Source organism: Chiloscyllium plagiosum, unplaced genomic scaffold, assembly GCF_037043375.1.
Source record: "Chiloscyllium plagiosum isolate Xiang-an unplaced genomic scaffold, Cpla_swu_hap1 HiC_scaffold_10, whole genome shotgun sequence".
Lineage (NCBI taxonomy): Eukaryota > Metazoa > Chordata > Chondrichthyes > Orectolobiformes > Hemiscylliidae > Chiloscyllium > Chiloscyllium plagiosum.
Window position 1 is genome coordinate 37929959 of NW_028270148.1, and position 14788 is coordinate 37944746.

At 41.3% G+C, this 14788-nt stretch overlaps 1 protein-coding gene across 1 annotated transcript in view; it reads right to left on the reverse strand.

The window, feature by feature from the left end:
• The window catches only part of gch2 (GTP cyclohydrolase 2), a 52414-nt gene that overhangs the window by 15927 nt on the left and 21699 nt on the right, over window positions 1-14788 (reverse strand). The window contains exons 2-3 of the mRNA XM_043695669.2: window positions 3678-3787; window positions 1675-1730 (exon numbers count right to left, since the gene is read on the reverse strand). Of these exons, the coding sequence (XP_043551604.1) occupies window positions 1675-1730; window positions 3678-3787 (166 nt within the window). The remainder of the gene's footprint in view (window positions 1-1674; window positions 1731-3677; window positions 3788-14788) is intronic.

The window sequence follows — 14788 nt, forward strand, 5'->3', positions numbered from 1 at the left end:
TCAAAGAAACATCAGATGGAGTAATAGGTCCTGACATTGGACCTGGCATAATTGAAGATCTGGGTTCAGCCTATCTGGCTAACGCAATAATGCTAACCCATCTAAATCAAAGACTTAATTTCTTCTTTAGCTATCTGTGTCCCCTTCACCCCCGGCAAATTATCCACAGAGCAGAATTCTTTCTCACTGTCAATGACAACCCAACACTGCTGCGTTGTTCCATGACTGAATCTCTGTCATGTACTTTCGACAAACTACCGATCAGACAGAAACTGTCAAGATATCCCATAATGTCAACTTGCAGTATGGGGCAGACAGTTCCATCCTGTAGCAAAGTGACCTATTGCAACTGCGTCTACCTTAAGAATGTATAGTGGTGTGAAAATGGTGAGTTTGCATATTACTGCCCCTTTCTCAGTCAAGCAACTGCCTCCACTAAAGTAATAGATGGTGTTGGAATCAGAGTTTGCAGATATTCTATTCCACTGCATCTCTGAATTTCTATTTTCTGTCTTTAAATAATGAGGAAAAAAAAGCCGTAATGATAAAACCAAATGACCCTTCAAGCCCATTCATTTTACAGACCATGTACATTTAATATAATTAAAGACTGTTCCCATTTATTTTTCACAAAAACAGGTGGAAAGATCACTTGCATATTCATGCCCACTCAGTTGTGTGAAAGCACTTTCTCTAAAATTAGCAACCTAAAGAAGATTTGATATATTAAATAAGGATTATATGTGCGTGCAAATTTGCTGCATCTCTCAAAAATGTATATTAAACATGTTATGTGGAAAATACATCTGAAGTATGGCTTTGAGTTTGAACCTGACCGTCAAACCAATCTCACACATCACAGGATTTGGTATCCCCACCACACAATCCTGATACACTAGTTCCCTCCCAGACCTTCCCTTCTCCCACCCTGCCTCATATAAATGGGGGGTCAATCGTTATTTGCTTTCCTGAAGCCAGTGGCTGTTTTCACTCACAACAACAATAACAGGAAGTGGACTGAAATTGGAAGTTAATTGGCCCAGACGTTAAAATAGACCACATGTTTGTATTGCTGTAGGTAAATTTCTTACCCACTTATCAAAGATCAAATTTCAAGCACTTCATTAATTCTGTTGAATTAGTTTTCATTGGCTCAGAAACTATAACCAATATTTCTTTTTGACAGCTATTACATTGTATGCTTTACATCTCATTCTACTGTGCAGTTGTGGATGAATGAAATACACTCAGATTGTGTGACTCAGTTCCTGCTGTAAAATTATAACAAGTCAGAGCAGGTTTTACAGTTTTAAAGAAGACCAAGTTATCGGCGTTTGCTGTCATTACTCTGTGAAAGTGACAGCAACACGTAACAAGTAATTTAAAACAAAAAAGCAGAATGATCATGGTTATAAAAAACTATAATTTCTACATTAATCTGCAAATTTTAGCCCATTAGCTCTTCAGTATGCGATCTGGCCTTCCGTTGTACATTAAAATGGCATCCTTTGTAACATACATATTTTGCTTTTCAAGGTAAAATGTGCATCACAATACTTACTTTTTTATAGCCTGATAGCACGCTGAAAGCCATAAGCTTTTCCTTAACTAACTTTATACCTGTTATGACACATGTCAACAAATGTAAAAAAAATTGTTTGACACCTTACTAACCTTGCCAGTTTGCTTAGTCCGACCACTCTCTTATTCGGTAGGTAACCTATGTGTACCTAAGGTGAGAAATAAAATGGTAAGAATTAAGAAATGCCCATGTGCCCTCAACTGACGTAAAACACATTTCTGATGAAGGCTTTAGTCCTGTGAAATGTTGGATTTGTGAACAAGATGAGATGAAATGAAGAAACTCTGACTGAATGCAAAAAATGCTAGAACAGTTGATCAATACTGGCTTTTGATGGCCAGATATTCAAAGTAAATGCACTGGTGTTGTTATAGCAACCCCATGCCCATGCTGCAGTTCAGAAATTATTATTTTACTGGACAGATTGTCAGATGTCCTAATAATGCCTGCCATTTCCTGCCCTTCACATTTTGCACCTCCAGGTGTCTTGAGATCCACACATAATGAAAATTGTTCAGGGCATAACATACCTAATATACAGAAGGCAGACCACTGCAGATGCTGAGATAAAAACAGAAGATGATGGAAATGCATAGCAGGTCAGGCAGCATCTACAGAGAGAGCTAGGAGGATGGGAGGACTGCAGATGCTGGAGATCAAAGTAGATGGTGTGGTGCTGGAAAAGCACAGCAGGTCAGGCAGCATCTGAGGAGCAGGAGAATTGATGAGAATTGACAGCCCTACCAACCATCAAACCAAAAATCTGGATCTGCTACGTAGATGACACCTTTGTCATCATAAAATGAAACAAGATAGAAGAGACATTTTAACATCATCAACAACACCCTCACAGGCATAAAGTTCACCAAGGAGGAAGAAACCGACAACAAACTCGCATTCCTGGACGTCACAGTCGAAAGAAAGGACAGAAAACTGACCAAATACAGAAAACTGACCAAATACTTAACTACACCAGCAGCCATCCCAACACACACAAACGAAACTGTATCAGAACACGATTCCAACGAGCCACCACACACTGCACCACAGACGAACTTCGGAAAACAGAGGAGAACCACCTATACAATGTATTCAAGAAGAACAGAAACTCAAAAAATACAGTGCACAGATTCCTCAAGAACAAACCACGACAAGCAGACCAAACACAGTCAGAAACCCTAACCACCTTACCATACATCAAAGAGATTTCAGAAATGACAGCCAGACTACTAAGACCCCTTGGAATCCTAGCAGCACACAAACCCACCAATACTCTCAAACAAAAACTAACAAACTTAAAAGACCCAGCACAGCCCACGAACAAAACCAACATCATCTACAAAATTCCATGCAAGGACTGCCACAAACACTAAGTAGGACAAACAGGAAGAAAGTTAGCCACCAGGATACACGAACACCAGCTAGCCACAAAAAGACACGACCGTCTCTCCCTCGTAGCCCTACACACGGATGAAAAAAAACACCATTTCGACTGGGACAACACATCTATCCTGGGACAGGCTAATCAAAGACATGCCAGAGAATTCCTAGGGGCCTGGCACTCCAACCACAACACCATAAACAAACACATAGATCTAGATACCATCTATCAACCCCTCAGAAAACGAACAGGAAATGACATCACCACAAACCCCAGGAACCCCATCCAGGAGAAGGATATAAATAGAAAGCAGGAGACAACAGCATCACTTCACTTGGAGGTCGCCACTGATGATGTTACCTAGCCAGGTAATGAAACATCTGATATCAAACCTACAGCTCAGCGAGCAAACCTACACCCTAAACCTCAACCTGAGCTACAAACCTTCACAAACCTTGCAAGGACATTGAATGATTACGCCATCAAAAACAGCAGTGGAGTCAGAAAGCATAACAGTTTCTGTGGGGAAAGTGCATAAATATTTGAAAAAGAAAAGAACACTGGGAGAGGCACATAAGTGGACAAAGTAGATATTGTTTACTGAGGGGCAGTCTGGAGCAGAGAGTCAAAATCTCTCTTTTCAAGCTGCTGAAGAATATTACTTTGTGAATTACTTTGCATCATATACTAACCTTTCTTACATCATATACTAACCTTTCCAAAAAATGGAACTAAATGATGTTCGCAAAGTGAGAACATATCGATATCTTTCACAATTACTACTTCATCGTGGTCCTCATCAAATATAGCATCATTCAGAATGTCTGAAAACGACAGAAAGAAAGTCCAGAATAGGTGTTAAAGCTAAGATAAAATTAATCATTTATTTCTAGTTTGTTTTACACTTAATGAACATATCAATGCTTTCTACTAAAAGTTAAATCAGCATCAAACTGATAACATTACATATTAAATGTAAAACAAACATAAAACAATGTGTTTCAGTTTAAATGAAAACAAAATACTGCAGATACTGAAAATATGAAATAAAAAGCATATGCAGGAAAAATTCTGCAGGTCTGGCAGCATCTATGGAGAGAGAAAAATAATGATTCAAATCTAATGTGACTCTTCTTCAGAACCGTAAAAACAGAAGGGAGACCGTATCAGAATCTGAAGTGTTAACACTGTTTCTTTCTCCACAGATACTATCAGACCTGCTGAGTTTCTCCAATATTTTCTCTTTACTGAAATTCCACCTTTTAGAGTCTAATAATTTTGTTAAATATTTCTCAGCAGTGGACTCCACGAGGTCATACTCAGGACAAGGTTAGAAATTGTGAACAAACATTGACAGACCAATAATCTGCAAACACAGTCTATGTTCTAGGCACCAAGTCAAATCATTAAGAAATAAAATACTGGCAAACACATTTTTTGAAAGCATGACTATTATGACACTATGTTTTTCTCAACGATTATACCAATGTTAGTCCAATGATAGAGGATACAAGTAACATCCCAGACACAGTGATAAATCAAGAAATAGAAGGAAGGGGGAACTCGGCAAAATGACAATCACTGGAGAAGTGGAATTGAGTAAGAGATTGGAGCTTCATGCTGGCTAATTCCCTTGTCCTAATGGACTTCATTCCAAAATACCATAAGGACATAGGAGCTTAATTAGGACATTTGGCCTACCAGGTCTGCCTCACCATTTGATCATGACCATTATGGTTCTCCTGCCTTCTCCCTATAACCCTTGATTCCATGGTCTTAAAAAGGTGTAGCTAGTGAGATAGTTAATGCATTGATTTTAATATTCCAAAACTTCATTTATTCAAGAGCAGTCCCATTTGCTTTGAAGATAGAGAATATAACTTGTTTATGAATAAAAGGAGAGAGAAAGTAGGAAACTATTAACTTAACATCTATCAAAAGAAAATTGTTATATGCTATAACAGGGTACAGGTAGACAACCCTTTATCCAAAATCCCGAAAACCAAAAAGCTCCAGAATCCGAAGGTTTTTTTGTGAAGTTTTTATCTCATTAACAAGGTTGTTTGGCATGCAAACGGTTAACCCAACACCACAACCACTCAATGCACGTCACTCTGATGTGACGCTGGGGTGTGGGGGAAAACATGGCCCATCACTGGCAGTTCTCAATTTTGTCTTAGGGACTCTTACTCACACTGAGTCTGCTGTTTGGTAAGATTTTTTAAAAATTTCACTGTTGAGCTGTCACTTATTCCAAAGTTCAAAAAATTCCGAATTCCAAAAACCAGCTGGTCCCAAGCATTTCGGATAAAGGATTGTGTACTTAGAGTCATAGAGAAGTACAACATGGAAACAGACCCTTCGGTCCAACCTGTCCATGCCGACCAGATATCCCAACCCAATCTAGTCCCACCTGCCAGCACCCGGCCCATATCCCTCCAAACCCTTCCTATTCATATACCCATCCAAATGCTTCTTAAATGCTGCAATTGTACCAGCCTCCACCACAACCTCTGGCAGCTCATTCCATACACATACCATCCTCTGTGTGAAAAAGCTGCCCCTTTCACCCCTCTCACCCTAAACCTATGCCCTCTAGTTCTGGACTCCCCGACCCCAGGGAAAAGACTTTGCCTATTTATCTTATCCATGCCCCTCATAATTTTGTAAACCTCTATAAGGTCACCCCTCAGCCTCCGATGCTCCAGGGAAAACAGCCCCAGCCTGTTCAGCTCAAATCCTCCAACCCTAGCAACATCCTTGCCAATCTTTTCTGAACCCTTTCAAGTTTCACAACATCGTTCAGATAGGAAGGAGACCAGAATTGCATGCAATATTCCTAACCAATGTCCTGTACAGCCACAACATGACCTCCCAATTCCTATAGTCAATACTATGACCAATAAAGGAAAACATACCAAACAATTTCTTCACTATCCTATCTACCTATGACTCCACTTTCAAGGTCTCTTTGTTCAGCAACACTCCCTAGACCTGTGCTCCCTGTATTCCATGAGATCTATTCTTGCTAATCAGTCTCCCAATGGGAACCTTGTCGAACGCCTTATTGAAGTCCATATAGATCACATCTACTGCTTTGCCCTCATCAATCTTCTTTGTTACCTCTTCGAAAAACTCAATCACGTTTGTGAGATATGATTTCCCACACACAAAGCCATGTTGACTATCCTGAATCAGTCCTTGCCTTTCCAAATAAATGTACAACCTGTCCCTCAGGATTCCCTCCAACAACTTGCCCACCACTGAGGTCAGGCTCACTGGTCTATAGTTTCCTGACTTGTCTTTACCACCCTTCTTAAACAGTGGCACCACGTTTGCCAACCTCCAGTCTTCTGGCACCTCACCTGTGACTATCGATGATACAAATTTCTCAGCAACAGGCCCAGCAATCACTTCTCTAGCTTCCCAGAGTTCTGGGGTACACCTGATCAGGTCCTGGAGATTTATCCACCTTTATCCATTTCAAGACATCCAGCACTTCCTCCTCTGTAATATGGACATTTTGCAAGATGTCACCACCTATTTCCCTACAGGCTATATCTTCCATATCCTTTTCCACAGTAAATACTGATGCAAAGTATTCATTTAGTGTCTCCCCCATTTTCTGTGGCTCCACACAAAGGCTGCCTTGCTGATCTTTGAGTGGCCCTATTCTCTCCCTAGTTACCCTTTTGTCCTTAATATATTTGTAAAAACCCTTTGGATTCTCCTTAATTCTATTTGCCAAAGCTATCTCATGCTCCCGTTTTTCCCTCCTGATTTCCCTGTTAAGTATACTCCTACTTCCTTTATACTCTAAGGATTCACTCGATCTATCCTGTCTATACCGGACATATGCTTCCTTCTTTTTCTTAACCAAACCCTCAATTTCTTTAGTCATCCAGCATTCGCTATACCTACCAGCCTTCCCTTTCACCCTGACAGGAATATACTTTCTCTGGATATCTCATTTCTGAAGGCTTGCCATTTTCTAGCCGTCCCTTTATCTGCGAACATCTGCCTCCAATCAGCTTTCGATAGTTCTTAAGAACTTTTTTGTACTTGTATTAAAGGTAATTAGGCAGAGTCAACATGGTTTTGAGAAAGGGACCATAGTTCTTTGAGGAGGTAACACATGGTGTGGATAAAGGAGAACCAGTGTATGTACTGTATTTAAATTTGCAAAAGGCATTTGATAAAATGCCATCACATCGATTGTTATTGCAGCTATTGCTGATGAAGTATGGTGTAACGTAACATTGATAGAAAGTTGGCTGGCTAAGTGGAAGCAGATAGTAGTTGTAAATGGATCTTTTCTCAGATTGGCAAGATGTAACAAATGGTGTGCCACTGGGCACATAAGTAATTTTGATGCAAGGAAAGAATGTATGTTTGCCAAATCTTCTGATGCCACAAATAAAGGGAGGAAAATAAGTTATAGAGTCATAGAAATGTACAGCATGGAAACAGACCCTTCGGTCCAACCCGTCCATGCCGAACAGATATCCCAACCCAATCTAGGAGATAAATAACGCATATATACGTTAAGTGAGTGAGCAAAGATTAGGCAAATGGTGTATAATGGGGGCAAATATAATATTGTTCATTTTGACAGGAAGCATAAAAAGGAAACATATTATCCGGATGGTGAGAGATCGCAGAACTCTGAGAAGCAGAGGGAACTGGGTGTCCTCATACATGAATTGCAAAAGGTTAGTATGCAGGTATGGCAGGTAATTAGGAAAGCTAGTTGAATGTTATTTATTGCAAAAGGAATTGAATAAAAAAAGTAGGAAATTATGCTTAGTTATGCAGAGCATTGGTACATCTGGGAGTGCCGTGCACATTATTAATCTTCATATTTCAAGAAGGATTCAATTGCATTCGGAGCTTTGCTAGGCTGATGCCTGAAATGTGTAGGTTATCTTATGATGAAAAGTTGTACAGGCTAGGCTTGTATCTGCTGGAGTTTCAAACCATAAGAGGTGATTTAATTGAAACAAAATATTGAAATGTTTGGAGGGGGTGTATATGGAGAGGATGTTTCCTCTTGCAGGAGAACCTAGAGCTAGGAGTCACTGTTAAAAATCAGGTCGCCATTTAACACAAAGATTAGTCAAAAAAAAATTCTCAGATGGTCATGAGTCTTTGCAACTCTTTGCAAAGATGGTAGAAGCAGGGACCTTACATCATTTTAAAGGCAGAGATAGATAGATTCTTGTTAAGCAAGTAGGTTGAAAAGTTATTGGGCTAGGTGGCAATGCTGATTTCAATCAAATCAGATGAGAATATAGGAGGCATGGTTCATAAGTTTGCAGATGACATGAAATTTGGTGGTACAGTCGACAGTGAAGAAGCTAATCTAAGATTACAAAGGGATCTTGATCAATTTGGCCAATGGGTTGAGTGGCAGGTGGAGTTTAAGTTGGACAAATGTGAGGTATTGCTTTTTGGAAAAACAAACAAGGGGGCAATTACACAGTTAATAGTCGGGCCTTGGTCATGCTGTCAAACAGAGAGACCTAGGAGTTCAGCCACATAGTTCTTTGAAAGTGGCATCACAGGTAGACAGGGTGGTTAGGAAGACGTTTAGCACACTTCTTTTCATTGCTCAGATCATGAAGTATAGGAGACGGGACATCATGTTGAGGTTGTACAGGACATTGGTGAGGCCACTTTTGAAATACTGTGTACAGTTCTGGTTGCCCTCCTATAGGAAAAACATTATTAAATTGAAGAGGGTGCAAACAAGATTTACCTGGATGTTTTTGGAACTGAAGGGTGTGAGTTAGAAGGAAAGGCTGGATAAGCTGGGATATTTTTCACTGGAAAGTAGGAGGTTGAGGGATGACCTTATAGACGTTTATAGAATTATGAGAGGATAGGGTGAATACCCAAGGGCTTTCTCATAGGATTGGGGAGTTCAGAACTAAAGGGCATAGGTTTAAAGTGAGGGGGGAAAGATTTAAAAAGGACTTGAGGAGTCACCTTTTCACACAGAGGGTGCTGCATGTATGGAATGAGGGTAGAGGCAGATACAATTACAACATTTAGAAGAATCTGGATAGTTTTATGTATATGAACGGAGGGATATGCATCAAATGCAGGCAAGTGTATTTGGAAAGACAAGGACTGATTAGGGAAAGTCAACATGGCTTTATGCATGGGAAGTTATGTCTCACAAATCTGATTGAGTCTTTTGAAGAAGTAACCATAAGACCATAAGACATAGGAGCGGAAGTAAGGCCATTCGGCCCATCGAGTCCACTCCACCATTCAATCAAGGCTGATGGGCATTTCAACTCCACTTACCCGCATTCTCCCCGTAGCCCTTAATTCCTTGTGACATCAAGAATTTATCAATTTCTGCCTTGAAGACATTTAGCGTCCCAGCCTCCACTGCACTCTGTGGCAATGAATCCCACAGGCCCACCACTCTCTGGCTGAAGAAATGTCTCCGCATTTCTGTTCTGAATTTACCCCCTCTAATTCTAAGGCTGTGTCCACGGGTCCTAGTCTCCTCGCCTAACGGAAACAATTTCCTAGTGTCCACCCTCTCCAAGCCATGTATTATCTTGTAAGTTTCTATTAGATCTCCCCTTAATCTTCTAAACTCCAATGAATACAATCCCAGGATCCTCAGCCATTCCTAATATGTTAGACCTACCATTCCAGGGATCATTCGTGTGAATCTCCGCTGGACACGCTCCAGTGCCAGTATGTCCTTCCTGAGGTGTGGGGACCAAAACTGGACACAGTACTCCAAATGGGGCCTAACCAGAGCTTTATAAAGTCTCAGTAGCACAACTGTGCTTTGATATTCCAACCCTCTTGAGATAATTGACAACATTGCATTCGCTTTCTTAATCACGGACTCAACCTGCATGTTTACCTTTAGAGAATCCTCAACTAGCACTCCCAGATCCCTTTGTACTTTGGCTTTACGAATTTTCTCACCATTTAGAAAGTAGATCATCGTGAATGATTATGATGTGGTAGGCATCACAGAGACGTGGTTACAGGGGGGTCAGGACTGGCAGTTAAACATCCAAGGGTTTTCAACTTATCGAAAAGACAGGGAGGTGGGCAGGGGGAGCGGGGTTGCCTTGTTATTTAAGAACAAAATTAAATCTATGGTATTGAATGACATAGCGTCGGATGATGTGGAGTCTGTGTGGGTGGAATTGAGGAACCACAAAGGCAAAAAAACCATAGTGGGAGTTATGTACAGACCTCCTAACAGTGGTCAGGACCAGGGGTGCAACATGTACCGGGAAATAGAGAAGGCATGTCAGAAAGGCAAGGTCACGGTGATCATGGGAGACTTCAATATGCAGGTGGACTGGGTAAATAATGTTGCCAGTGGATCCAAAGAAAGGGAATTCATGGAATGCTTACAGAATGGCTTTTTGGAACAGCTTGTCAAGTAACAAAGAGAATTGATGAGGGCAGAGCAGTAGTTGTGAAATATATGAACTTTAGTAAGGCATTCAACAAGGTTCCCTGAGGGAGACTGGTGAGCAAGGTTAGATCTCATGGAATACAGGGAGAACTAGCCATTTGGATACAGAATTGGCTCAAAGGTAGAAGACAGAGGGTGATGGTGGCGGGTTGTTTTTCAGACTGGAGGCCTGTGACCAGTGGAGTGCCACAAGGATCAGTGCTGGGTCCACTACTTTTTGTCATTTATATCAATGATTTGGATGTGAGCATAAGAGGTATAGTTATTAAGTTTGCTGATGACACCAAAATTGGAGGTGTAGTGGACAGTGAAGGTTATCTCAGATTATAACGGGATCTTGATCAGATGGGTCTATGGGTTGAGAAGTGGCAGATGGAGTTTAATTTAGATAAATGTGAGGTGCTGCATTTTGGGAAAGCAAATCTTAGCAGGACTTATACACTTATTGGTAAGGTCCTCGGGAGTGTTGGTGAACAAAGAGACCTTGGAGTCCAGGTTCATAGCCCCTTGAAAGTGGAGTCGCAGGTAGATAAGATATTGAAGAAGGCGTTTGGTATGCTTTCCTTTATTGGTCAGAGTATTGAGTACAGGAGGTGGGAGGTCATGTTGCGGCTGTACAGGACATTGGTTAGGCCATTGTTGGAATATTGTATGCAATTATGGGCGGCCTGGTGGCACAGTGGTTAGCACTGCTGCCTCACAGCGCCAGAGACCTGGATTCAATTCCCGCCTCAGGAAACTGTCTGTGTGAAGTTCGCACATTCTCCATATGTCTGCGTGGGTTTCCTCCGGGTGCTCCGGTTTCCTCCCACAGTCCAAAAATGTGCAGGTTAAGTGAATTGCCTGTAGTGTTAGGTGAAGGGGTAAATGTAGGGGAATGGGTCTGGGTTGCCGAAGGGCCTGTTTCCACACTGAAAGTAATCTAATCTAATTCTGTTCTCCTTCCTATCAGAAAGATGTTGCAAACCTTGAAAGGGTTCAGAAAAGATTTACAAGGATGTTGTAAAGGGTTGGAGGATTTGAGCTATAGGGATGGGCTGAACAGGCTGGGATTGTTTTCCCTGGATCATCGGAGATTGAGGGGCGACCTTATAGACGTTTATAAAATCATGAGAGGCATGGATAGGATAAACAGACAAAGTCTTTCCCCTGGGGTGGGGGAGTCCAGAACAAGAGGGCATAGGTTTAGTGTGTTAGGGTGGTACGTGAATGGAATGAGCTGTCAGATGAAGTGGTGGCGGCTAGTACAATTGCAACATTTAAAAGGCATTTGGATGGGTATATGAACAGGAAGGGTTTGGAGGGATATGGGCCAGGTGTTGGCAGGTGGGACTAAATCGAGTTGGAATATGTGGTTGGCATTGACGGGTTAGACCGAAGGGTCTGTTTCTGTGCTGTATGACTCTATGATCTTACTGAATAGCTGAGGGAGCTCAGAGAACTGAATGGCCGGCTCCTTTTGCTGCTTAACATGTTTGTATGTCATTCAAACTTAAAGAGAATTAACCCATGCCCAAATATTAATGTAATGTGTTCATTAAACATAATCAGCAGGTGTTCACACAGTATTATCAATTTAGTACAATGTTATGAAAGACATAACATACAAAGGTTTCATTGCATTGGACCTCCAGTCTTGATCAGTGTAAGCAGATTAGCATGACATCCTTACAGCTCTTCCACAGGAATCCTCATTTGTGTCATTGTTTACATTGTGAATTCCTTTTCACTGGACTCAAAGTATACAGATTGAGTAATATGAACAAAAGGATATTGCCACATTTTTGCTCTTTTTTTTAAGGGAATCCAAATATATACTATACTGCAAAATCCCCACATATATTGAATACAGTGAAACTTGCATTTATATTGTACCTTTTACAGTCTCAGGATATTTCAAATGTTTAATAGCTAACTAAAGTTATTTTGAAGTGTGGTTACTGTTTCAATATAGGAAATGCAGCAGTTCCTTCAAAATGGCATTGTGATAATCACCAAATAATCCATTTTCAGTGATCTTAGTAGTGGATTAAATATCATCTCGGACACTAGGGATAATGTCCCTGCTCTTCTCTGAAATAATGCCTTGGGGTCTTTTATGCCCAATTGAAAACCAGATGGGACACATCACAAAGACAGCACCTCTAACATTGCAACACTCTTTCATACTACTCTGTATTGCAGCCTAGATTTCTATAGTCAAGTCTCAGATATGGAACTCAAATCCACAACGTTCCCAATCAAAGGTGAATGCTGCCAATTAAACTAAGACATTCACAGGCTCAACCTTTTATTATAGAACAGGGTAAATGTTAACGTTCCAGCTTGTGATTCTACACCTTATACACTGAATGGTTGAGAAAATGATTGGTGACACAAGATTTGTGTTTTAGGAAGGGTGTGAGGATCTTTGAGAGAGATCAATGGAGATTTACCAGAATGCAGCTGATGTGTGACCATACAAGCAAGTCTGAGCATGGTGTCGAGGAAGCTGTTATCATTCTAACATTCCAGAACACTCAGATGCGTGCATCTTTCAGCCCTCTCAGCACATACAGGGCTGGTTGTTTGGTGACAAAAGTTACCCCATCGAGACCTGGCGGAATACACCTTTCTACAGATTCACACTGAATAGAGGTTCAACGCTGCACATCCTTCCACAAGGCCCACTGTCAGGAGATCATAGGCCTCTTGAAATTGCACTCACATGCTTGGACAAGTCATTGTAGTATATGATAGACAAACTGTCCCCCATTGTCATGGTTCGCAACATGGTTGACTCAACAAAAGGCAGATTCAGAGACAGAGTTGAGGGATCAAGAGGATATGCTGGTGAGCAAGGTGAAAATGAGGAAGAAGACAGGAAGAAGACAAGACCAAAGTCCCATGAGCCAGATGCCCATGACAAACCTCACAGCCACCCATTTCCAAGATGACTGAGCTCCATGACATGTTTCTATTAATGATTTCTTTTTCATACGCATGTTAATTGGGAGACCACTGCTATGCAACAATATCCCATAGACCGTACAAGATTTAATTCTTTGTTTTACAATAAGGGCCACATGTTTATTTTTTAATCAGTTTGCAATATGATCCCTTTGTGAAGCAGGAGGACATTAAAGACAGACCAACGCGCACAAACCTAGCCTTTGCACTCACTGTGCAAAAGTGTGGCTGCAACGCAGTGGATACTCCGATAGCCAGCAGCTCGGGGAGTGTAGCAGGATAATGGGCCATGCCTCAAGCAAAGAGAAGAATAAGGAGCACTCAGCCTGGAGAATGCTGCCCAGTTCTAGCTGATGTCAATAGTCCATTCTTCATTCACTATCCCTACAATCCTGCAGAATATTAGGATTCAATAGCCATATAATGACTGAGCATCCTTCTACTCCTGTGGGCTATACAAATGCAAATTTTTTTTAATCCTGTGACTACTGTGTCTGAAGAATGCAGAGATTCCCACCACAGTTAAATATTGCTCACCTCATATACTTGGAATGTTTAGCCTAGCTATAAGTATCCCAGCCAAATGAAAATACTGTTCCCTCTTTCATCCAGGGGTATCTGATCAGACAGGCAGGAGTCAGGTGTTAGGAGTCAGGTGTTAGGTCGAGGGTGGATGTAGGCTCTGTTGGTGGCTGGGGGGTGGGGTGGGGGAGGAGATTAGCATCAGGCCACGGGGTAGTCTGTAGTGGCTGTCACACATTTGGGAGGATGTATGTTGCTGGATAGGTTTGCTGTTGGGGGAGGGGACGGGTATGTGTGGTGGGGTGGGTTTGGTCAGTGGTGAGTCAGCATGTTAGCTGAATATCTCCCCAGGAATTATAGCAGCTTTTCTAGCCCTCTAATGTTTGAAGGGTCGCTATTAACTCTGAATCGCAGACCTCTGAATTCTCCAACTTTAATAGGACTCTTTCTGATTGTTCAAGATACAATGGAATTGTCCATCAGCAAAAAAAAAGCTTATAGGAGGACAATATGGTGATGGGATTCATTGGTAATACTTTTGAGGTGGCCCAGCCAGCATATGCCAAACATCCTTCCTCTGTAAAATGAAATTTGGGAACAGTTATGGATTCCACATTACTCCTTCAGGACTGTGAGTGTATCAACTGGAAACTCTGACTATGCCAGCTCTAGCTTTGTCCAATTGTTTTGGATTTTCAGCTGCATTTATATGGGACAAATAGTCACCTCCCCATCTGTAGCAAGATGATTTTAGATTTTGTCCATCAGATAAATCCTCTTGCCTAAGAAATGAAGCTTTTTTGAAGTCCCTGTGTGCTATTGTGTGGGCGCGTGCAAGCCCATGTCAAGCATGATCAAGAAAAAGGTGTACACAGCTCATTGTATTGGCGCT